Source organism: Arachis hypogaea, chromosome 5 (genome assembly GCF_003086295.3).
Source record: "Arachis hypogaea cultivar Tifrunner chromosome 5, arahy.Tifrunner.gnm2.J5K5, whole genome shotgun sequence".
Classification (NCBI taxonomy): domain Eukaryota; kingdom Viridiplantae; phylum Streptophyta; class Magnoliopsida; order Fabales; family Fabaceae; genus Arachis; species Arachis hypogaea.
Genome location: NC_092040.1, coordinates 108387259 through 108412919, shown reverse-complemented (window position 1 = coordinate 108412919; position 25661 = coordinate 108387259). Strand labels below are relative to the sequence as shown.

Here is a 25661-nt window from a genome sequence, read left to right as displayed (position 1 = left end):
AGTAATAAAAGCATAAATTATTACTTTTAACTTACTAATATAAACAATTAGTTAATTTATATAAGTAATTCTAATTAAATATAAAATTTTCAAATAACTTAATAAAAATAATTTAATATTAATTTTTTAATTTGTTTATTAACTATTTTTTATATTTACAAATTAATTTATTTTAATTTTACAAGGATATAAATCTAATGGTATATAATTTCACATCTTTGTCACCTAAAGTTTTTTATTATATGTCCAAAAGAAATCTAAATTATTAAAAGCTAAAATTTTCTACCAATACCTACTTACATATTTCTTGAAATTGACTTTTTTTTATTTACTCTTATTTAACAGTACATTTATATTAATCAAGGGATGTACAGTTAGGATTAATGTTTATTTTTTTACTAATAATCGAATTTTTTTCAACACTTTCATTTTAAAATGTTAAAATTTTAAATTATATAATACTATAATTTTGGTTTGTAAATTGCATATTATGATATAAATAAATAAATATTATAGTAATATTAAAGTTATTGGTAAAAATGGTGAAAAATGTAAATTATTAACAATGAGACAAGTAACAAAGAGTACAAAAGATATCTTCTATCTTTATATACTTAACAACTTTTTAACCGGTTGTGTGAAGTCTGTAAAACTTTCTTTTTATTGTTTTCACTTAATAAAAGTTTTCCAATAATTTATAGTATATTTTAGTCAGAAATTATTTTTAATATGAAAAGAAAAATAGTGTTTTAGTCAGTGTTATCAGAACTGGACTGAATTGGCCGGTTCGATCAGTATCAGTGATCTGGCCGGTTCGACAGACATTTGAATCGGATCCGCAATTAAATTGGTCAACGGTGGTCAAATTCGTTAAAAACCGGTCGGTTTGCACCCATATTCCACTAGATCCGTGCGGGTTCACAGTACACCCGCGCGTCGCCGTACCATGGTAGAAGTTCCTGTACAGATTACTCAAAAAATGAGGGATGCAGGATTCAAACCCAGACAAGCTAGCAAATACGCCCCTCATCCTACCACTGCACCAGCATGCATCTCAGTATAATAAATGTCAAAAATTAAATATATAATAAACTATAACTGAATTTTTATGTGTTTTTTATCCTTTTAAATATGGATTCACATAGTAACAACACATAGTATATAAATATATTAATATATTGATATTGATTGTGTTATGTTTTATTTTTTTGTTCATTAAATTGAGAAAGTATTTTATATTAGTGACTAATTTATTATCTCATTTTACACCATAAATTATATATAAAAATTGATATTTGATTGTTATTAATATATTTTTGAAAATATGTATTTAATTTTTAATTTTATTTCTATAATAGTATAATAAATATAAATTAATTAATAAATTATTGAAAATTAAAAATAATAGTTATTTTAATATAAAAAACAAAATAAAAATATCTATAATAGAGTAAAAATAATAAAATATTTATTATTCTTATTCCATATTATTTTAAAATAGTTTGAAATTCTTAAAATGTTAGTAAAAATATATATTTTAAATTTTAATTTTAAATTTTTAACTATTTTTTATTTTTATTTATATAGGACCGAGTCAACCGGTTTAACCAGTGATTCACCGGTTGAATCAGTAATCTAGTGACTCAGTAATCTGACCGATTCGATCACCGGTTCGATTCTGACAACTATGATTTTAGTTGAATATTAATATTTGAAGTATATTATAATAGGTGTTTGCTACGGTACGATGATAAATTCATACGTATCAATATATTTAATATATGGACAAATAATAATTAGCCACGTGGAATTTATTTTCCACATTAGCATTTGATTTTTCTTTCTTAAATATATAATATATCATCACTTTTACTAAAACACCCATTTAATTAAATAAAAATAAAAAATATTTATTTATTTAATTTTATAAAAAGACTTAAACATCCTTCCTTTATTTGATTAGACAAAAATACCCTTTGAATACCCCTATCTTAACAGCTTCTCTCCAAATCAAAAAAGGAAGTTAAAACAGAAACCCTAGCTTCTCCACCACCGCCGCAAGGACTGCCGCCGTTCGTCGCTCTCAGGCACTACTATTGTCGTCTGGTCGTCCGTGCTTCTTCCTCCTTCAAGAATCACAGCTTTTTCTTCCTCAACCTCGGCGCGTCAGTTCCTGGTATTCATCTGCTCCATCACGCTCCTGCCGCCGTCCGTCGGGCGCTCAGTTACCATCTTCTTCGTCTGGTCGTCGCAGATTCTTCCATCTCACCACCATCTTCTGAGTTGTGTTCGTCGCCTGCCTCTGTTTCTGTTACGATTCTGCCCCCCTCTTCTCAGACTGCTCAGATGAAAAACCCATCTCCATTCCAGTTTCCTTCCTTCGAGCTCAGAGAGCAGAAGTTCAACCAAGAAAAAAAATCTTAGACTTCGACGGTCAGTTCACTGCTAACTTCTTCTGTATTTTTTATTTATGCCATTTTCAATGATTATTTTATTACTGAATATTTAAATGTTGTGTTTTAATTTTTTATTGAATGAATATTTTATTACTAATGAGCTCTAGTTCTGCTGTGTTGCTATTTTTGTGTGTTTTGATATTTTTTTGAATGAGCTTCTGCTGTGGTGCTGTTTTGTGTGTTGCTGTGTTGCTTTTTTATGTATTCTTTATTTTTTATTGACATGCATCTAAGTGATATCACCACTGTAACTTAACTACTAAATATTGTAGTACTTGATTTTAGTTATGATTTTTAAATTTCTTGATTCTTGGTTGGTATATTTTCTGCAGTTCTCTAATATTCTCTTGGTTGCTATTCTTGATTCTTGATTATTGTTATGATTTTTTAATGCTTCTATTTTTTCCTATTCTGTACTTGACTTGATTCTGTTCTTTGATTTTGATTTTGGATTCTTGATTTTTCACTGCATCTATCATGATTCACCCTAGCACGCTATTTGATGTTATTTCATATACGAGTGTTTCATTTATATCATAATTAATAATACAACTCTAAATCTTTGAAGTTTGGCTAATTATAATTCATAGAGCATGTTACAAATCATTTTTATAAAACTCAGAAGAAAATTGAAAAGCCACATGCCTATTGAAAGTTGAAACCAAATTAATAGTACTGTTTTAATCTTTCCTAGTAGTCAATAGCAGAAATAGGCATTTGGTTTAAATATGCATGTAATGTTACAAAGAATTTGATCCTTGTTACTTATCTAGCTTAAATTTTTATTATTTTTACCTTCTTGACTAAACAGATTTTTCTCTCTCTTAATGACTTTTAGTTTATCACTGTAAAATTGATGAGCAAACCAGAGAGTTTTAAGGAACTAAGACAGCAATGAAAGAAGGAAATACTTGCTATTTAATTCTTTGTTCATTGTCATTATCAATCTTATATTTGGTTTAATATTTCTTCAATGTCATTATCACATGTTCTCTTAGGTTTTGAGTGGATGTGATTTTGGGTTTTACTTATTTGTTATCTCTCTGCTTTGGTCTTTAGATTTCAGTGGATATGCTTATATTCAGAATTCAGTTGCATAGAAAGATAATATGCTGTTGCTTACCAACTTTTATTGATGGCAGAAACTAGGAGAGCTTATTTATTTATTTGTTTATTCATTTAATTTTTGTTCCTTTACTCATTTTGTTTTCATTCATTTAAGTTTAAATTTCAAGGGAGCTAATGAAGGTTTCCCAAATATACTCCATTTTGGTCAAATTTGGATCTCTTTTGGTTTGAATCTAGTTAGGCCACTTTCGGCATCTCATTACTGATTTAGCACACAACTGGAACTAACTTTTACTAGGCAGTATTGTATACCCTTATCATAAGTGTTCGAAAATTCTCTGGGTTTATTCATTTATTTTTAGCTCAACTTTTTCTTTAATAAACCGGATATTCTGGTCTTGGTTGTTATTATTTTGGCTAACGTTGGTTGAAGAAAATAGATGAGGCACATGATTTAGCTGATTCATTCATCAGCATGTATGACTCAAAAATTACTTTATCACAGGTATGCTCATCAATTTTATGTAGCATATACATTGAACAAGTCATATTTACTTCTAAATTTAACTGTTCTGTTCCCTATTTGTACAGCTGGAGAATGTGCATTGCCATGTAGAACGGTACTTTGTGAGATTCCACAGTCTTTTGGGACCAGCCAACCGGAGGGAATTATGGTAAAAGGGGAGGAAAGGTGAACCGGAGGGCATTATGGTAAAAGGGGAGGAAAGGTGAGGGGAGAGGATTATGTGTGATAATAAACTATTGATATGTTTCTTTTCATGGAGTTTTGCTTTGATGCATTACTTTAGTGTGTGAAATTCAGGGCATGGATTGGATCTATGTGTAGTTTGAACTAGCCCTGCTTGAGCATTTTCTTTGGATGGTAAATGACTGGTTTTGTTTATCAGTTTATAAGAGTTTATCAATTAAAAATATTATCAGTTGGCATCACTTTTGGCGGTCCGGCAATACTCCGCTATAAGGATCAATTTAAAGAAGCTGTCTTCTTGGCTTTTGACTCAACATCCTGGAAGGTTTTATTCTCTCTCAACCTTGTTGATAATGGTCTACTAGTACATATCTGACATTGGTTATTCTTATTCTCAATGACAGGTTAATGGGGCTACTGATCATCTTCTATGATCCCTTCTTGGAAGTCAGGTTCATTATTATCCAATAGATCAGTACAGGTATGTATATAGCTGGTTGTGTAAGTTTTGTTGTGTTTGCAAATTCAAGGGAAAGGAAAGTGCATGTTTGGTTGGCATTTTTGTTTCTATTTTCAGCTTTCATTTTCAATCTTCTTTATTTTTAAGATTTGTGAAGGAAAAAGTGAAATCAGAAAACAGGATTTTAGGCCTGTTTGGTTGCAATTTCAATTCTATTTTCATTTTCTGTTACATTTTGACTACAATGATGATCAAGCATTTTCTTTAAATTGTCTTTTTGGGTGGTTATTAGTTTCATGTTTCTTATATGCTTTATTTGATTCCAGGATTTGAAGTCATTCTCTTCATTTATCATGGCTATTCTCTTAAGGTATTTCCATTTTCATTGTTTCCCATTGTAGTTAGAAATTGTTGTGCTATGGGTAATTTGAGAGACTAATACGTTGCTGGTTTTTCCTTGAAGTTCTCATCATGAATCCTTGAAAGCTCAGAAAGAAATTAATGGGGTAGACTTATCCCCTTCAGATGATTGTTGACTTGTATTGTAGTTTTATTGTCTTGATATAATTTAATAGTTCCTGATTTTTAACAGCTTTTTGTAAAGTACAACATTCAATTTTTTGAAGTATTTAAAAGTTTTTTTAGGATATCAGACAAAGACAACCATACTTGTGGACTGGGATTTTCAGATTTGGTTTCTCAGATTGGCTCTATGAGTTTTGATTCCACTGGCTTGCATTGGCGGTAAATGGCAACTCATTTGGCCTTCTTTCTTTTCATATTTGACTAGAATCCTGAGTGAAACAGCTGGTTTGTATTGCTTGTTATATATTTTTGAATCCTCCTTTGTGCTATCTTTTGTGCATTGTGTTTACTATTTATGCTTTTGCTCGTATAGGCCACTTTTTGAAGAATTTGAAAAGTCAACTTTCTCAAACAAGGATACTTGCAATTTCGGCTTTGAATACACTCTTAAAAAAATCACCGTACAAGCTGTCACCTGGTGAGAAATCTGCTGTACTCGAGGATTTGCAAGGCAATGCCAAGTCATCCCTTGAAGAAGCTTTAACTCACACCTTTAATGGCTGATATGGCTAGAACAATTTTGAGAGATTCTGACAAACACAAAAAAAAAGTGTATTGCATGTCAGTGAATTTTCTTTTTCTTTTTTCCCAACCTTGTTTTTGTTTTAGTCTATTCTTTATAGTTTATTTTTGGTGCTTGACCCTGGTGCCATTTAATTCTCTGGGGCCAGTCCCTTGTACTTTTAGGTAACAAATAATGGAAAAAAATTTCCTTCTTTGTATGCTACCATTTGTTAAAGTTATTATGAATTCTTCTGTTTCGGTACTCATTTTCTGTTTGAATCTAATAAAACACTAGGAATTTTAGTACAACATATTAACTAACTACTGAACTTCATTCAAAATTGATTTTGACAAGTTCTTTTGTCTCTGGAAACAAGCCAAAGATGATACTATGCGGGATCGATAACATCAGAGATCTCTTTGGTCCTAAGGTATTGTTAAGTTATACCAAATATATGATCCCGTGCAACAACTTTTTTCTTGATAAGTTTTACAAGTGATATTGTCACAAAATCATATATGCTTCATGTTTGATGCAGGTGGATCTTGGCCTCATAAATAAAAATTCAATTTGTCGTCTTGGAATTAACTAGAACAATTCATTTTTCCATTGAATTTCTTGTCATTTGTTGAAAGAAAGTGAAAGAAGTTTTGTGGTCAAATATTAATTGTAAGAATAGTTAGATCTCTTACGAAGAATTCTGGTGTTGGAAAGTTATGACATTAGCATTTTTTTATTCTTCAGCTATGTTTTGTTACTATTATTTTTATATAAAACACTGAATTTTTAGCATCCATGGCCTTGTTACAACGTTTCTACTCATTGATAAAGCTTACATAGACTTCACTTATGCAATTTATAAATTCCATTGTGGATATTAATGTACAAGGAATCAAATCAAGGAATGTTACAAGCAATTGTTAAGTTATAATCATGATTGCATCCTCTGAAAATGAACAAAGTATATACATGAAAGAAGAAAGAAAACAACAATTGAGTGGTGCAACATGCACATTTCAAAGTATATCAAGAGCATGTACCTCGAAACACTGTTGAGTTTAATTTTTATATATATACAAGTAAGACAATGAATGATAGATTACAAGCTTTATTTTGTTAGCATATCAACCGTTGAACAGAAAAATTATGATCTTATTGCAATTACTTGCAAGTGAAATTACTATATTAATCTGACTCATAACAATGACGCCATTTTGCTTTTCATATAGTCATCAATTTTGTTAGCATATCAACCGTTGACTCCCTAACATTAACTCTAGTGTTGGATTTCAAATGAATTTATATTCTAAGATAGGAACAGAGACAATAGTGGCTTGTTTCTATCCAAAACAAGCAACAAAAAATATGCATTATCTACCATGGCATTCATCCTCCTTCTAGCTCTCCATATCTCTCTATCTGTCTACCAAATTATTCTGATAACCACTGAAAATGAAAAACAACCCAATCCCCTTTGGAAAGTGACAAAGTTCAATGGATATGAATGCAACTTTGACATTAAAAATATATAATATGCACCTTCCAAGAATAATCACCCACCGTTACAACTTTAAAAGGGGTTTCTAATGGCTCTCCATACATCTCATTGAAGAATGATCACCCACCGTTCATTGACATGATCAATTCAAGAACAGCCACAACATACTATTAAAAAAAAGGGACCGACTAGGTAGTAAAATGAAGAAATAAATACAATCATTGGATTCCTCCCAATTTAAAACACATATATGCTACTAGTTCACAATCATTGAACCACATAGTTTTAGCACTATGTAATAGATATTATTAACTAAAAGATGCTCTATCCCTTAAACTTTAATAATAAAGAATAATATATTAGATAATTGTGTTCTTGAACTAGTTCTCACGTAAAGAATAATCACCTAAAAGATAGAAAAAAAAAAGGAAATGTCATAACATGCTTCTACTCTAGATAGATATGCCTAAAGGCCTTAAAAAATAGCAATAGCCTTCTTCTTCTTCTCATATCTGATTGGTTCTCATGAGACTGATCTTGCTTGACTATGGTATCCTTCCAGCCCTGTTCAAGCAAACAAAAAATAAGCAGGCTTCCTGGATCCATTACTCTATGAGATCTGTTTATATATAATTGCAAAGGAGATGATAATTGAGATCTAGTAAAAGCAAATGTGCTTACCCTCCAAGGTGTACTCAAACATAAAGCATCATCCTGCTTGAGATCTTGTGAGACAATGGCAGAAAGTTCATCAGATAGTCATAATATTCATAAATTGTTAGCTCTAATGCAAAGATCCTCTATGGCTGTAACTCTGTAACCTTTACCTACCTAGGTCTTGTTTTTGTTCTAGACTCGCCCGGATATGAATGTGCAACAGAGCAAGCAGCAGGGATAAAAAATCTGAAACTTGAAGCCGAAAATTCTCGCCCAGGAACAAGCATAGACCCGTAAATTTCAAAAGAAACTAGAATGAAATTTCATATGCAATATAGAATGCAATAGAAAACTCGATAGTGTTAAATAAGAAATGAGATAAAAAAATTTTCTTTTAGTTTTGTACAAATGAAACTATGTACAAATCAATCAATTGAATTTCATTCTTTACAAAGGGAAAAAATTCATGAACTATGACATAAATTACTGACCTCAACTCTAGGAGGTTTGATTTGACCAAGAGCTTTCGCTGCACACAAACGGCAGCGACCGGCGACTGGCTTTGGCAGCGACCGGCGACACGACGGCGAGAGCAAAGACGACAGCAAGCGGTGACCCGATGGCAAGCTGCTCCAAGCCACGGACAGAGAAACCAGCGAGGATGGGGACAACGTGCCGAGCTACCTGGGTTCCGGACAAAGGGAAGACGATGAAGCGGAAGCGTTGAGACAGGGGATGACTTGGGACTAGAGTTTTGCATTTTGGTTTGGAACTTTTCTTGATTTGCTTCAGAAAAGTGGGGCACGAATGATATTAGGAAAATTGGAGAAGATGAAGAACCATTAATTTTTAGTTTAATTGATATATTTTGCTTTGCTTTAGAGGAGGACAGATTGATTAGAGGAAGGAAAAGATGAACAAAGATTGATTTTTTAATATGTTTAATCTAGGAGAATTGGACAAATTCTTTGTTTTTAATATGTTTAATCCAGATAAAGAACAATTTTTATTTTTTTAATATATTTTTATTTTGTTGTTTCAATTATTTAAATTTATAAAATTAGAATTAATTGAATTTTAAAATTTGATTAAGTTAAAAAAGATATTTTTGTTTAATCAAATAAAGGAATGATATTTAAATTTTTTTTATAAAATTAAATAAATAAATATTTTTTATTTTTATTTAATTAAAAAAGTGTTTTAATAAAAATAGTAATATACTATATATTTTAAAAAAATCAAATGTTAATGTAAAAAATAAATTTCACATAATTAATTATTATTTGTTCATATATTAAATATATCGATACATGTAAATTTATCGTGTTGTAACAAACACCGTTATAATATTATAAAAATCATTCAACACGTCCCCACGTGATTCAACACGTCCCCACACGGAAAAACACCAGAACCGCTTCCAATATATAAAACATCAACTAAAAGTGTCAACCACCGATATAACTACCATCGACTACCAGGTCATGTCCGGTGACAAATTCGGAGTCACCGGACACGAGAAACAGCACCGCGTCGGCAACATGCTTCGGAGTCAAAACCATACCCTTCAACCTTGCGTTATGCGCGTACAGCATTTGCATATCCTCCGTCTCCAACCCAAACGACGCACAGGTCAGGGGCGTGGCCAGCGCGTTGGGGGAAACGCAGTTCACCCTAATGCCGTGCGCTGCGAGCTGTAGGCTTGCCGCGCGCACTAACCCGAGAACCGCGTGCTTTGACATGGTGTAGTCGACACGCCGGGGAGTACCGTGTGTGGCTGCCACGCTTCCCGTGCACACGATACTGCCTCTCACGCGCCCCTCCATCATGGCACGCGCCGCGTGTTTGACGCAGAGGGCCATGCCGCGAGCATTGACAGCGAAGAGGCGGTCGAATTGGGAGATGTCAAGGTCGAGGACCGTCTGGTCTGAAGGGCTTAAGATGCCAGCGTTGCTGAACATGATGTCCACTTTTCCGTGAGAGTTGACTGTTGTGTTCACAAGGATTTTTATTTGATCCTCGTTTGCCACGTCACAGTGGACGTAGGTGCACCTGCGAATGTTTCCAAGGAAAAATATCATATAGAAAAAGTAGAATAAACGGCCTAATCACTCAAATTGATCTTTGAAAAGTTTTAGACTGAATCTTTTGATATGTAATAAAAATTTTAGTTAGGAGTGAAAAAAATAAAAATAAAAAATCAACATCATTCAACAAATAAACTTATTTAATTACTCAAACTTTTTTAAATTATTCTTTTTTTCCTTTTCACTTTTTTTTTATTTTTTAAATATTAAAATTTTATTCACCCACTATCTGTCATCGGCTCATCGCCATTCACTATTCACCACCTCTTATTCGTTGTTGATAACTTTAAATTTTAAACTCTAAACCTAAATTTAAATTTTAAATTATAGTTTCTAAACTATAAATCCTAAATTATATATTTTAAATTAGTTTTATTTTATTTTACCATCAAATATTTTTTAATTAATTATTTTTATGTTTTTATTGTTTTAAATTTTAGATGTTTATATTTAATATTCAATTTACATATTTATTAGTTTAAAAAATACGGACTCCCAGGACTCTTTCTTCTAAAAAAATATTATCCTTTAAAAGTTTTCGAAGATATCACTCTTATCGAAGAGACAATTGATCCTTTCATGGATTTCAATCAAATTTTTTACATATGTTTTAGATAATTAGATGTCAAAAAATACACTTTAAAAAAAATTAGTTTCCTTTCAAAATGACAGAGAGACATATCCGAGGGAAGTATCTTTTAAGGACTTAAAGAAAATAAAAATTTATTAGACGAAAGTCTTCAATATAGAATTCTCTAAAATCAATTTGGGTGTTGTTGGTACTAAAAGTGAATTTTTTTAATAAGAAGGTATTTTGACTATAAATTATGTCGATCTAATAAAATTAGTTAAAATTAGTAATAGATACAGATACGAGGAAGTCGAATTCGAAATAAAGATGGTACAATAGCATCGAAGTTGAAGATTTTCAATACTTACAAAAAAAAATTGAAAAACAATTATTATTTTTTTAATATTGATAAATTTCATTTTGTTGTTATAAATTGTATTAAAAAGTATGGAGTTTATCAACTAAATCACACAATTTTGGCTTAATTTATGGAGTTTTTCAATTATTACTTCCAATGAACTCATGAGTGAAAAATATGTTTTTTATACTCTTAATCATTGATCTTTCTTAATTCTTTTTTATGTCATTCGATGTCGTGATCAATTTTATTTAAGTGTTTTAGAGTTAAGACCCTTCAGTAGCTACAAGGAATCGAAAAGAACGGAGAAAAGAAGCAAATTCGGAAAGCAATTTAGAACAAAAGTTGCTAAAGTCCTCGCATGGGCGAGCTTATGTCGTCCGTGAGAGTTATTTGCGTAGGCGAGCTTCTGTCGCTCGTGCAAATTATCCGCAAAAGCAAATTTTCTTCGCATCTGCAAGATTCTCTCATGCACGAGATTCTTGTATGCGCGAGACTTTTCCGCGTGAGCGAAAAATCTCCACGTGCTTGGATTAATAAAAACATGCGCTTTCTCGTTTTGGACTTCCAAAAGGTCCTCAATTGCCATATTCTGAAGCATTTTGGATGCCAAGATAATGGAGAGAGAGGACACATTTATACATTTATTTTTTACATATTGTTTTTTTTTTAGCTTTTAGAGAGATTCTAGAGAGAGAAGCTCCAACTTCTTTCTAAAATTCCTAAGATTTTACTTAATTTTCTTGTTAGTTTTAGATTTTAGTCTTGTTTAATTATATAGTTTTAATTTTGTTTTCTTATTCTTGCATTATAATTTTCTTAGACTTTGGTCTTAGTTTGCTTTCTTCCATTTTGTTATTTGATGAACTTGTGAATTTTTGAGTTTTATTAATAAAGTTGATATTTTAAGTTTCATATTTGCTTATTTAAGTTGTTGACATTGTTTTTTTGAATTTGGTAGTTGTAGGTTTTATCAATGTTGCAATGTATGATGTTTTACTTTTATACATTCTAGGTGTTTGATAAAATGCTTGGATTAATTATGGAGTAGAATTTTTAACTCTTGCCTTGGGTTGGTAACTTATGTGACCTTGAGTTACTAATATCCAAGTTGATTGATAATTTAGAGATTTTAATTAATCTTGTTTCTATTGACGCTAATCTTTTGCTAATTCAATTAGTAAATTGATTAGAACTTATGGATTATGATTAGTTAAGCCCGGTTGACTTTTCTCACCATTTACAGGTTGACGAATGGGATTTGCTCTTTATAATTATCATGTTGTAGTTAATGACCAGGATAGTGATCCTTAACCATCAATCCTTTTCAGGATCTTTCTTAATTAATTTCCTTAATTGTCTTAGTTTAATTACCATTTGATATTTAATTATTGTTTACTTCTTTAATTTCTTGTGATTTAGCTTTTTGTTTATTGTAATAAAAACTTCCGATTTCTCATAGCCAATAATTGAGCACTCAATTATAATTCTTAGGGAGAATGACCTGAGATTTAAAACTCTCGGTAATCGATTTGAATTGTGACAATTTTCTAAACTTTGATAGGGTTATGTTCTTATTTAGAATTATGCTTACAACGAAATTTGAGTTTTATAACTTGTGAATTTTTAAACTAGTGTTTAGCCATGCATCAAACGTCAAGACTTTTTACTCCATCTTCAAACCGAATTGAGAATATAGGTGCGAATTTTGGGGTGTAATCTGAAGAGAACGTGAGATTTGAATACTAAAGTAAAAGAAGACGTGGGATATCGAAACTTGGGAGTCAAGATTCTTCATGGTCAAGGCAAGGTCGTTGCTTAAAAAAAATCAGAAAGATAGATTGTGGTCAAGATTCTTCACGGTCAAGTTTATCTTCATGGTCTCTCTAAGTAAGAGAAGTCTATATGAGTTCAGAGATTGCAATAAAAAATATTTCATCATCACACAAGAACTCTGCAAAAATTTTCAGTCCCAGCAACGCAATAACCAACGGAAGATCATGGAGTGCAAGTGCATGTGAGTGTTAGGAGTCTATTTTTATTTTATTTTTCCTTTTTTTTGTTTTAATTCATTTCTTTGCTTTTAATATTTTTATTGTTATTTTTCTTTCCTTTAGTTTCAATTTTACTCTTTCATTTATTTTATGTACTTCCTTTTATTTGCTACAATTTGCCAACAGTATTTTGACATAGCTTATTTTGCACAAATGCTAAGTAATTCTCGAGTCAAATCCACTCTTTTTCAGAGGAGTTGTATCTGTTTTCCGAATTGAGATTTTGATACAAATTTGATTCGACACCCTATCAAGGTTACCAAAAATCAAGTGAAACAAATTGACACGCTCAGCGGGACACTGGGTTAAATAACGTGTCAAATTTTACATATGATTACGTAGTGGAAAATTAATTCTGTTTGATAGAGCCTCTACTTTGACGAATATGTCGAATAATAACATTGGTAAAAATACAAGAGGCCTAAAGGCAGAGACTGGCCCATCAAGTCAAAGGATGAACCCTGTGATAATAGAAGAAGTCTCTTTTACAGTATCCAATACATGGCCTCCATATGGACTACCTCTAAATTACTATCCACCAATGAAAGACCCTAACATGGGATTTATAGGAAGTATGACCATTACGAGGAATAATCCTTGTATAACACGACATCTCCTCTAGGATACTTTCCAATGGGTATACCGACTCACTATAACCCTAATATGACAAATTATAATGCTTATCAATATTTGATAAGCAATCACTCATATTTAGGATCGGTCCAATATCCTTGCAATCTGATGTAGTAATGCTAAATGTTGTTTCGACACAAGGCACGGGGCAACCCAATGAAGTTTCCAGTTGGTGGAGGACGTGCCTCTATATTTCTCGGGATGTCGAGACAATTAAGTTTCTGACAAAACAACGTCTCCTAACGCGGTCGAATCTTTGGCCATGTTTAGACAACAAATTGAGAATAGCCATCATGATTTAGTCAATATACTTACACAGCAAATGGCTACAGTTTAAATCCTATAATGAAAAATAATTATGCAAGAATAGAGCAGATAGCTACGTGTCGATGATATTACAGGAGCAGTCGATCAACCGTTTGTATCGCCAATAGGTAGAATGCCGGTTAATAATCTTCTTCTAATGTTAAATAGAGGAGATGATCCAAATAAAATGTTGAATAAGACGAGAGCAAACAATGCTGCTCAAGTTTATGGTCAGAATATAATCCAAGTTATCAAACAGATTTTAAAGAAAACAGAGTTAAATATAGGAATGACAAATCAACTCTATTTTATATCCCCCTTTTCAGATTATGCTTTACAGACTGAACTCTCCAAGGGAGTCAAAACTCCCAAATCCCTCACTAAATTTGCAGAAGAAAGTGGGGAATCGACGGTCGAGCACATAGCTCGTTATATAGTGAAAATCGATGAATTAGCTAGTAATGAATATTTGAAAATAATATATTTTCTCTCTTCTCTGACAAAGAATTTATTCACATGATTTTCAAACTTGCAACCTAACTCAATCTATAGCTGAATTCAGTTAGAAAGAAGTTTTAATGATCAATTCTTTAGAGGTGAAATGAAAGTAACATTGTCTGATTTATTCACAGTGAGAAAGAAAAAATCTGAGTTGATCGATGACTATTTGATTCAATTCAAGAATATGAGAAACAAATGTTTTAGTCAAATAGTTTTTGAAAGATCACTCGCTCTCCAAATGGATCTCCGAAAGATTTTTTTAATCAAGTTCGTCCTTTAAAGATTTTAAATTAGTCATGTTAATCCTTCTGTCATTTTCTTTGTTGATGGTGTCAAAATTTGCTAATGTAACACGTTAAGTGACACCACAACACACAATTAGAAGTCTTAATTGACTATTAACATAATAAGTTTATAAAATTAGATCAAATCAAAACCTAATTGAGGAAGAAATTTAAAGCATTGGAATTCTTTAATTTAAAGTTTATTTGATCTACTTTTATAAACTAATCATATTAATAGTCAATTAGGACTATTAGATATGTGTTATGATACATACCACATTAACAAATTCTGACGCTGTTAGCAATAGAAGTGACGGAAAGACTAATATGACTAATTTAAAATCTTTAAGAAACGAATTTAATTAAAAGAATTTTTCGAAAATCAATTTAAAGAATGAGTAATATTTTAAGAACTAATTTGCCCATTTATTTTATGAAAATTTGATCCAAAAAACTTTAATTCAGAATACATACATACGTATATAATATTTGATTATTTTCATTATATTTTTAAATTTTTTAGAAGTGTTTTTATTATTTTAATCTGTCAAGAATATTTTTGTTAAGCACCCAAATCTTTTTTGTATTTTACACCTTTTTCCATACAATATACAATAGATGCATGGTTGGATACTTATTTAAATACTTGTGGCATAGTCACTTATTTTATAGCTACAAGATTATAAATATTGTATAATAAATACGCAAATATTTTAAAAGAAGTTAGTTTATAATGTCGAGTGTTTTATTGAAATATTTGTTGCGCACGGTTACAATTTAGTATGTAGTCTAGGTAGTGTTTGTTTTCGAAAACAGGATATAGAAATATATACAACGAATATTTAAAATATGTTTAAATATATGGACACGAAATATATTATCTCTAAGACACTATTTTATATTTTTATATTCACTTTTTTATGAAGAATAATGATAGACATAAAATTTGAAAATGTGGACTCGGATTTTTTTATCAAATTTTTTTTCCTTTTTATTCATAAATATTTTTTATTATTCTACTATTATCTCTTTTTATTTTTCTTAATTTTAGCTTCTTCTTTATATGATAGTTCTTCTTTCTCTACGTTCTTTTGTTTAAATATTCTCTTTTTTTAATAGAATTTCTTACTTGACTAGATAATTAATTTATTCTTTTTTATCGTTCATTCTCTTTTTTATGGCATGTTGTATTAACGAAGACTTAATTTACTTTTCTACTTTATGTTACTTTATTATTCTTAATTTTGTTACTTTAATATCATTTTTATCTTATTAGTTCATAGACTAATTCTTTTTGTAATTTTTTGTATTCCTATTTACTCTTATTTTTTATTAAATTAATTTATATTTAATGTAAAAAATTTAGAATTATATGACTATTTTAATTATTTTATATAATATCTTAATTTTGTTCATATCTACCTAAATATAATATAAAACATTACATTAATATCTTATTCATAGTATCTAAACACAATACACAAAAAATAATTTTTAATATTTTTATTTTATTATCTCTGTCTTAATGTCATATCATCTTCTATCTCCAACCTTACATATGTTTTATTTGTACTTGTGTCCTATGGCCTATATATACTTACTCCCAGTTTCCTCTCAAAAACACTTTAGGATTAGTTTCTAGATGTACTACTTTAATTTTGCTAATACTTTTTTCATGGGGCATGTTAATAATAAGAGAAAATTTTATTTTTTTTTCCTAAAAAATGTTAAAAATATATTTTCTTCTTCTTTATTTGTATTTCTTTTTGTTATAATTTTTAAAATTTTTTTTATTTATTTTAAATTTTTTGTATTAACTAATGTTAATTTTATTCAATTTAAAAAAAATTATTTTTTATAAAAATATTTTTTAACAAAAATTTTATTTTTTTATCATTAAATTTTGTTTACCAAAATTTTTTTAATAAAATATTTTTTATTGATTAAATTACATTTTTGTAAAAATATTTTTTTAAAAAAATTTAATAATTAAAATTATTTTTTTCTAAGATACCGTTCAGTAATTTCTTAATTATTAAATTAGAATTTTATCAAAATTTTTATTAACAATTATAGTTATATTTTAATATTAATTTTCTAATATCAATATATATTATTTTAATATTAAATAAAAAAATCTTGGTAAGATTATTTTTTGATATTAATATATATTAATTGTTATACATAGTAAAAGTGATAAGATTTTTTTATTTAATGTTAAAATAATATATATTGATATCAACAAATTATAATAATATAAAAATAATTGTTAATAAAAATTTTAGTAAAATTATAATTTAATAATCAAAAAATTATTGAAGGATATTTTAGAAAAAATAATTTAATTATTAATTTTTTAAAAAATATTTTGATAAAAATATAATTTAATCAATAAAAAAAATTTATTAAAGGATATTTTGGTAAGAAAAATTTAATGACAAAAAAAGAATTTTGTTAAAGGATATTTTTGTAAAAAATAATTTTTTTAAAAAAATAGATAAAATTAATATTAGTTAACACAAAAAATTTAAAATAAATTAAAAAAGAGGTATTTTAAAAGTCATAAGAGAGAAAAATATATTTTTTACAAATAAAGAAAAGGAAAATATTATTTTAATATTTTTTAAAAGAATAGAATGAAATTTTCTCTAATAATAATGATGTTAATCTAAATATTATACATTTTGTTTAAATTAATATTTTGTAAACAAATTTTTAACAACTGTATTTTCAGTAGAAATAAATGATAATAATCATGGAAAAAATGAATTGTGCTGAATTCGAATTTGATGCATAATATATCCCTTGCATTATATATGGTATTGAAACTTTTGAATAAAATACTTTTGGTAGGGAACTAATTAAGGACGCTTAATAAATTATTGAATTAGACAGGTGATTGCGATAGCCAATATATAATTAAAAGAAAGGAGCACGTTTTTTTAAGATGGCTTCATCGTGCCCACTTCCCATCACTGCTTTTATATCAGCTGAGAGCGAAATATATACATAAAAGATAAAAAAAAAATAAAGAATAATGTTAGGTAACTAATAATTTTTTTGAATAATATAAATAATTTTTAATTAAATAAAAACATATTATATTTTTAAATTATTTTTTTAAATTTTAATATTAAAATAATCATTCACATATCTAGTAAAATGAATATTTAAATTTATATTGTTTAGTATTTTTATTATCTACTTATACTTATCCAAAAATAAAAACTCACGTAGAATTGTCTAATTAATAATGAAAAATTATTAAAAAATATTTTAGTCAAATTTATTAAATTATTTAATATTATTTAACTGTCAATTTTACATAAAAATAATTGTATATAAATTTTTACTGTAAAAAAATTATTCGTATAAAAATATTTTTATGTAATATATATAATAATTAAAATATTAATAATATTGTGTTAAATAAGTTAATTATATATAAAAATAAATTATTTAATAATTTTTAATTGTTATCTTTGTGTAAAATATTATTGTGTGAGTAGAATTTATAAATTCTTATATATGGTAAAATGGATGCTGATATTCAAATATGTTAATGTTAAATTTTATGGATTACTCAAATACTACTGAAAACTAATTCAGTTTAATAAATATTAGAAAAAAAATTTATATTAATTTTCTCAAACAATATTTAGTCAATTTTTTCTTTTGCTATTTACTTTGAAAAAAATATATATATATTTTTAAATTTGTTGTTTACTTGAAATAATTCTTTAATTGGATCGATTATGTTATAAAAAAATAAATAAACTGAAAATTTTTTAAATGATTATATCCAAACCTAATTCATCAAAGTATTTCTCAAAATATACTCACCATAGTCTAGAAAAATAAAAATATTAGCGTTGATGTGTTAAGGATATACAAGTCACATAAAATTACCTAGATAAAACAGCAAGCTAGCGTTGACCTAAGACGGAGTTCAAATGTTATTTATTTTTTTAAAGAAGTATTTTTCATTATTTATGAATACATCATGGAAATAATTAAATAATAGCATATATCTAAGATGAACCTGTGAAAGCCAATAGATGCAGCTACTTGGTTGCCGAGATCATCTTGGATGTCTGCTATCACCACCATACTTGCACCTTGCTCTACAAACAGACGGGCTGCGGCTTCGCCGATGCCGCTTGCCCCGCCGGTGACTATGGCTACTTTGCCGGCCAACTTGTGGCCGGAACTACCAACGGAATTAGCTGTCTCAGGCATTTTTTTATTTGAACGATAGTTATGGGGAAACACTATGGATGGAGAATGGAGCAGTCTTGTATGTATGCTTGTTAGTTAGTATTAAGAATTCATTCATTATTGACTCTGACATGTGGGGACAGTTTAATTTATTACTCACCCAAACCGACCCAATATCCTCTAATTAATTTAAAATTTATCTATTTTATGTCTTACAAAAACATTGTTAAATTTATAAATTAATTTTTTTTGTTAAAAATATAAAAAATTTAAATTTTTAATATATTTATTTTATATTTATTAAATAAAAATATTTACAATTTTTTATTTATAATAAATTTATTATATATTTTTAAGATATATGTTAATTAAATTCTTAATTTAATAATTCTCCAAATTTGTGTGTGAATATTAAATGATACAAAAAATTATACCAGTCACGTGTTAGAAATATGAGAATCGGTAAAATATTTTTTACTGTTAACATTAAATAAAGTATTATTTTAATATTTAATATTTGAACTAAGTTTTTTATTTGTTCTTTAACGTTTTTAAATATTTTATTTTGTTCTATTATAATTTTTATTTTAAAAATATTTTTTTTCTATTATGAGTTTTTTTAAATGAGAAAAATCATAATTATTATAGTGATTATAGAGTTATAAGAGTTGTTGTAGTGATTTAAGAGCGAAAATAATAGAGTAATAATAAAAATATAACAATAGGAAAAAATAAATATTAAAAAAAATAATTTTAGTCTGAAATCTAAAATAAAATAAAATAAAATATTTAAAATAAAAGAGAATATTTTAAACATGAAGATAAAATTAGAATTTAGTCTATACATTAAAGACTAAAATAATATTTTATTTTTTAATATTTGTCTAAAATTTTCAAAAGATCTATATTTTTTTAAAAATTTTCTTAATTTTAATATTCAAAATAAATGTTATTTTATTATATTATTCATGTTTTTTACAATTGATAAATAATTATTTTTTATTTTTATCCCCACACACACACACACACATATATATATATAGATAATGAAAAAAGTCATAAATAGTAAACGAAAAATTCTTTTATGTTACATATAGTTCTAAATAAAATAATGACTAGAAATATCATGACAAAAATTAATTAAGTTGATTTATTATTTATTTATTATTTCTTATTTTTTTAATTTTGATTTCATGTAATAATGCAATATTTGCATCTTCTTAATTAAGTTTAAAAAATTGGAAACCCTCAATCATTTTCATAATATACCTCTATCTAATCTATTTCAATTAATTGATAATAACCACATATCAAAACTATATGAATCATTACATTAAATATATAGTTATTCTGAAAAATTTATTTTGTATTAATTTGTTTAAATAAATTTAAAGAATTTCATTCTGCATGCAATAGATTAACAAAATATAAAATAAATGAAGAAAATTTACTAAAAGTATCCCATATAAGTCGATGACACTTTTTTCTTGTAGAAGACATTATATTAGCATCCTTATTGATTGAACATTTCAGTAAGAAATAATAGAGTAGTAATTATTGTTATTATTATATTTAGATATGTGGATTTATTATATGTGCCATATATATTTAGAAAAAAAAAATTTTATTTATAAAGAAATCAATCCAACAATTTTCTCAAATTAATTCAATTTTAAAACATCAAAATTTTTAATACTCATCATTAACCAAAATTTCGAATTTGAAGAAAGAAGTGACTAAATAAAAAATAACTAATTTTTTACCATTTTGTTCAGATAATTTCGAAGAACTTAACGTGATGATTGTGTGGCTACAAACAGTGCAGCGATCGAAACTCATAATTAAAAATTAAGTGAAATTAAAATTGGAAGGAAATAAAATTAGGTTTTCATGGCTGATGCTTCTTTCTCAGCATATCTCACTTAGGTAGCGTTTGTTTGCGAGACAGAGACTGAAAGACAGTGACCGAGAGACAAAAACTTAAAAAAGTCTTAGTATTGTGTTTGGCGTAGTAGTGTACAGGACTGAATTTTGTCTTAGTATCCTGTTTGGTTTGAATTAAAACTAGATACTGAAATTGTTAAATTTACAATTATACTCTTAAATTTTGTATGCAACCTTAATCCCAAATTCATATTTCAGTTTTTCAGAAATGTCTCCCTAATAACCCACTGTAGATATAACCCACTCTAGACCTCTTCTTGTCTCCTCTCCCTAAATCTTCCAGTCTTCCCCGTCGCCGGTAGAAACGCTGAATACGACCGAGCGATGATGGCGCGCCTATCTCCAGCAGTTCACAATCGTGTCTTGAAGCCTCTGACGGTCCTCTCATTGTTGCAGATTGCGTGCTTCCAGTAAGTTTGTGAAGTACAATATTGAAATCTAGTTTGGCATCTGTTGACTTAATCTGATTTGTTATATTGAGTCTTGATTCTGAACATGCATTTTACAACACATTTTTTTTAAATTCAATTCCTGATAATGCCACCTAACCAAATGAAGAAGGTATAGAGATAGAGTTATGTATGTAGTTAATGACTTATTGGAACCTGCTGTATTTGCGTTTTTGAATCTATTTTTTTGTTTTTCAAGTTTAGAATCGCTTATAATTTTAAAATTATTTTAGAAAAATGAAATAGTTATGTTTCTAATTTACCTTTGTTCGCTAATTTGTTTGCATTTTCACATGAACCTGTGATCTTTTGTGGTCCTTAATATAATAAAATTGGGGAATTGGGGTTGGTAGGAAATTGCTCAAGTTGATTTGGTTCAAGTGTTGATGTTTTGTGAAAATTAAATACTACTGTCTTTGCTCCATTTTCCTTTGAATTCTCTTTTTCTTTTCTTTTCTTTTATGGCATTCTATTATTATATCTTTAGATGCAATGGTTGAAATAATTAAGTTGCCCGTTCTTGACTTTGAATTTTTTTTAGCCTGAGAAAATTATAACTGAATTACTTTCTTACTTAACTTTTTATCCGTTACAACCTATGGTTACTTTATATTATTACCAATTGATAAGTTATTAATCGGTAGCTACTCGAAGGTTCATAAAACAAGTGACTAACTCACTTAATTAAATTGATCCTGACTTAGTATTCAACATTTTATAAAATAACAAATCTAGTTAATTTTCCAAAATTTATTAAATCCAAAATTAGTTTATATGACCAGCAATAATCAATATGATTTATTGAGTTAAAATTATAATAAATGACCTAGTGTGCTATATTGATTTGGGAATATATTTTTACTATTGTCTAACATACTAGGAGTGTGAAAATTTATTGGAAAAGCTAGAGGCATCAACATTTGATTTTAAATACAACAAAGAATCTCTTTGTTGGAGATATCTTGAATTGGAAAATTTGTTTTGATTAGATTCATTAAATAATTTTATTTCGACTAGTTGATTCATTATTGTGTTGTGTTACTATTTGTTGTTAACCTGGTAAATAATTTTTGCTTACTATTAAATGTATAGCCTGGTTAACAATGGCTTCCACAAGTAAAAGATCTACAAGTGGTTCATACAGTAGCGGCAACGTAACGAGAGAACGTTTTTGTGAGTGTGGTTTAAGAGTATCGTTACAAGTCTCGAATAGCATAGCCAACCTGGGAAGAAAGTATTACACGTGTCCTGCAAGGCGATGTGGATGGTTTAGATGGGCAGGTCCAAGTATCCAACATTCTGACATTAGAGATGATCGCTCTTGTCAACTGAATTCTAATTTGAAGACGAGCGAACGAGTGGAAAATCTTCATACTGATGTTGTGTATCTGAAATTGTTAGCGTTCCTTCAACTTCTTGTTTCTATAGTCTGTGTTGCCATTACAAAAAATAATAAAACAGCAAATAATATCACAAATAGGTAGTTGACATTATAAATGAAGATGTGCTATTACAATGTTTTCCGTCTCAACAAGTCATATAAATTAAAATGCGGCCATTACAACAATACTCAATCGATTACGGTGTTTTTTACACTACTCTTACAACACTACTCCATACGACTTGTATGCGACTCTTCATCTACCTCATTTGCTATGTTGTCACGCCAGTGAGTCCACTCGTTCGTATTTTCAACCACATCAATCATTCCATCCTATTCTTTGTCTCCATCAGGCATAAATTCATACAATATGCTACCTTCCTCTTTTAGATCCATCTCCATACTCTTTCGAATGAAATTTTGCAGCAAACAATAGGCAATAATTATCTAAGATTGTGTCTTTAGAGGAAAAAAGCTAGGGTTTCTTAAGATGGACCACCTCTTCTTCAACAAACCAAAGCATCACTCTATGCTATTCCTTGCAGAAGAATAAATCCTGTTAAAATATTCTTGGTATTTGCGCGGTGCACGTGCTCCCTAGGTCCACTCTCTTACATGATATCGAGTTCTTCTATACGGGCGAGAAACTCCGGACCATTTGTGTAACCAGCATCAACTAAATAGTAATTACCTATAGACAAGTAATGCAAAAAAGGTAAGACGTTGGCTATTGTGAACTCAAGCTAATTGTATAGGCTTAACTCCAAAGATGACATCATTACCGTAGGGTATCTTAAGACTGTTACGACGAGTTATTGCATCTCGAAGTACCTGTGAATCAGATGCCGATCCCTTCCATCCACTGAGTACGTAGATAAAACCCATCTCCCGGTTACACACTCTTAAGACATTAGTGCAGATTTTACCCTTTCTTGTTCGGTATCTTGCTTTCTCAAACTCGGAGACTGTCACCTCTATATAAGTGCCATCTAATGTTCCCAAGCAACCCTATCATCCATAGAATTTTATGATACTCAGATATAGAATCCTTCAGAAAAATATGAATCATACACAACATCGAATAAGCTCTACCTTAAACCTTCACCATGTGGAGTCAAGACAATCCTCTTCAACTGGTGTAGCCTTGGAAAATAAAATGCTTTAAATTCATATTACAGCCTTCAAAACTTTATTAAAATACTTACTAACTGTCTCGCTGGACCTACAAAATCTAACATGTAGACTACGATTTTTTTTTGAGATGTGCTAAGATAATTGAGAAAGTCGCACCCTGCTCCGGCAGGCTTACATGACCATCTTCTGTAAGTCCTCCTTGAACTTGGAGCAACTCACACAAATTAGCAAAGACATTTGTGTTCATTCTCAAATCCCAGATACAATTTCTATCACCCTCACTAACAACACGCTCTAAAGTCTCACGTCTAATTCTACTATTCATTATTCCGCCTAACAATAGTTGGCCACTAGTTCTATCCCTAAAGTAAACAAATAGCGTAAGCACAAAGAACAACATCAAATCTTTATGGTTGGATCTCATCTCTTCATAAAAAGACACGCATCGCTTAATAATTTTCGACCGCTCCATTTCTTCCTAGCAAAGTCATTACATCAAAAAATACATAAACATTCAAAGAAATCAAATACTACTTGATGCAAAATCTGTTATATCTTCTTAAAACCAAAAACAAGATCAAGAAAATAGAACCAAAAGACAGTTAATACTATCTAGGTCTAATCATATATATTAAAGTTTATCAAACTTAAGAATCGGATTCTCTTCTTTGAAAACTTAATTAAAAAACCTAGTAGATTTAATTGAAAACTTAAAATAAATAAATTAATTAAACATCCACAATTATCATATCAAATGCGAGCTCCTACTACAAGGTTGCCTGATTATTAAAAGAGGCAAATTAAAGTAAGGGCACCACTCACATGTGACCATAAATTTATGTCATAATAGAATATATATATATATATATATATATATATATATATATATATATATATATATATATATAAAGAGAGTATGATATAATAATTAATAAACCGAATTGATCCTGTACTTGACAAAACTACATATATTAAGTTTGGGAATATGGAAATGAAGGATTACCATGTATTCATAACACGTAGCGGAAGAAAAATAAGATAATCCTAAAGATTTATTTTGTTCTTAAACTTTATTCCAATAAAAATATATAGTAGATCAGATCTAAATACCTTTAGATGCTTTAGTAAAAACTTTATTCTTTGATTGTACGAAGACTCTATGCGTATCCACACTGAAACCAACCTTTGCCGTCAACTTTTTGACCAATGGATATCTGATCTAAATTGAGAAACCTCTTGCAACTCTTTGCATGCCATACATGATGGAGTACATAGAATACTAATATTTGTGCGTTGAGAGAATCTCATTCTCTATTCAATAAAATATTAATTAGATGTTAGAGATTTTACTTTAAATTCTTATAATAAAAATACTCAATATCTTTATTATTGGTCAAACCAACCCTTAAGAGCAATTTTGATACGCATTCTCAATATTCATATTGAGCTTTTCTAAAAAGACCACAAACCTTAATCATATTAGGGTCAATTATAAATTGTTTGTGACAAAATAAATCTCTAAAATTGCTTGTAAAAACAATTCTCGCTGAAGCCATTTGGCTAATGGCATTCTAACTTCTAAAGTTATTTAAAATTCAAAATATATTATCAAATACTCCCACTAGTTTAAATAAAATATTTGATAGTCATACTATCTTACTTTGGGCACCATACATCTTCTCAAGATGTTCAATAGTAAATAGTGGGTATATGTTTTTGAAATTAGAACTCATGGTTGTCAAAACAATCCATATTGTAATAAAATAATATTTAGATACTTCACAAGTACTTACTATTCTATCA

The 25661-nt window shown here is 28.9% G+C and overlaps 2 protein-coding genes and 1 long non-coding RNA gene across 17 annotated transcripts; 2 read left to right on the top strand and 1 right to left on the bottom strand.

Annotated features, from left to right (window-relative positions):
- The first annotated feature begins 1957 nt into the window (after nt 1–1957).
- LOC112802621 (proteasome activator subunit 4-like) lies at nt 1958–6048 on the top strand. 14 transcript variants are annotated; one of them, XR_011882401.1, is made up of 9 exons: nt 1958–2433; nt 3965–4029; nt 4116–4252; nt 4467–4558; nt 4638–4714; nt 5020–5063; nt 5157–5199; nt 5339–5437; nt 5592–6048. XR_011882401.1 is itself a non-coding variant. In XM_072237778.1 (8 exons), exons 5-8 carry the CDS (start codon nt 4664–4666, stop codon nt 5698–5700), a joined length of 312 nt encoding a protein of 103 aa, XP_072093879.1. In that variant the 5' UTR covers nt 2008–2433; nt 3965–4029; nt 4116–4252; nt 4467–4558; nt 4638–4663; the 3' UTR covers nt 5701–6048. The 14 variants fall into 14 exon arrangements, 4 of the variants coding, with proteins under 4 accessions (XP_072093881.1, XP_072093878.1, XP_072093879.1 ...); XR_011882400.1 differs by having other exon boundaries at nt 1962–2433; nt 5339–5503; XR_011882402.1 differs by having other exon boundaries at nt 2008–2433; nt 5330–5503.
- Nucleotides 6049–6074: 26 nt separating this feature from the next.
- Nucleotides 6075–6573, top strand: LOC140184760 (uncharacterized). Its single transcript, XR_011882404.1, has 2 exons — nt 6075–6213; nt 6322–6573. It is a non-coding gene; the product is annotated as an uncharacterized lncRNA (long non-coding RNA).
- A 901-nt stretch (nt 6574–7474) lies between these two features.
- On the bottom strand, nt 7475–19023 carry LOC112802620 ((-)-isopiperitenol/(-)-carveol dehydrogenase, mitochondrial-like). Of its 2 annotated transcripts, none has more exons than XM_072237776.1 (3): nt 18775–19023; nt 7963–9990; nt 7475–7845 (listed from the first exon to the last, which is right to left on the bottom strand). In XM_072237776.1, the coding sequence occupies exons 1-2, from the start codon at nt 18969–18971 to the stop codon at nt 9387–9389; spliced, it is 801 nt and encodes a 266-aa protein (XP_072093877.1). In that variant the 5' UTR covers nt 18972–19023; the 3' UTR covers nt 7475–7845; nt 7963–9386. The 2 variants fall into 2 exon arrangements, 1 of the variants encoding a protein (XP_072093877.1); XR_003202456.3 differs by lacking the exon at nt 18775–19023 and having other exon boundaries at nt 7613–7845; nt 7963–8006; nt 8113–8886.
- Nucleotides 19024–25661: the final 6638 nt, after the last annotated feature.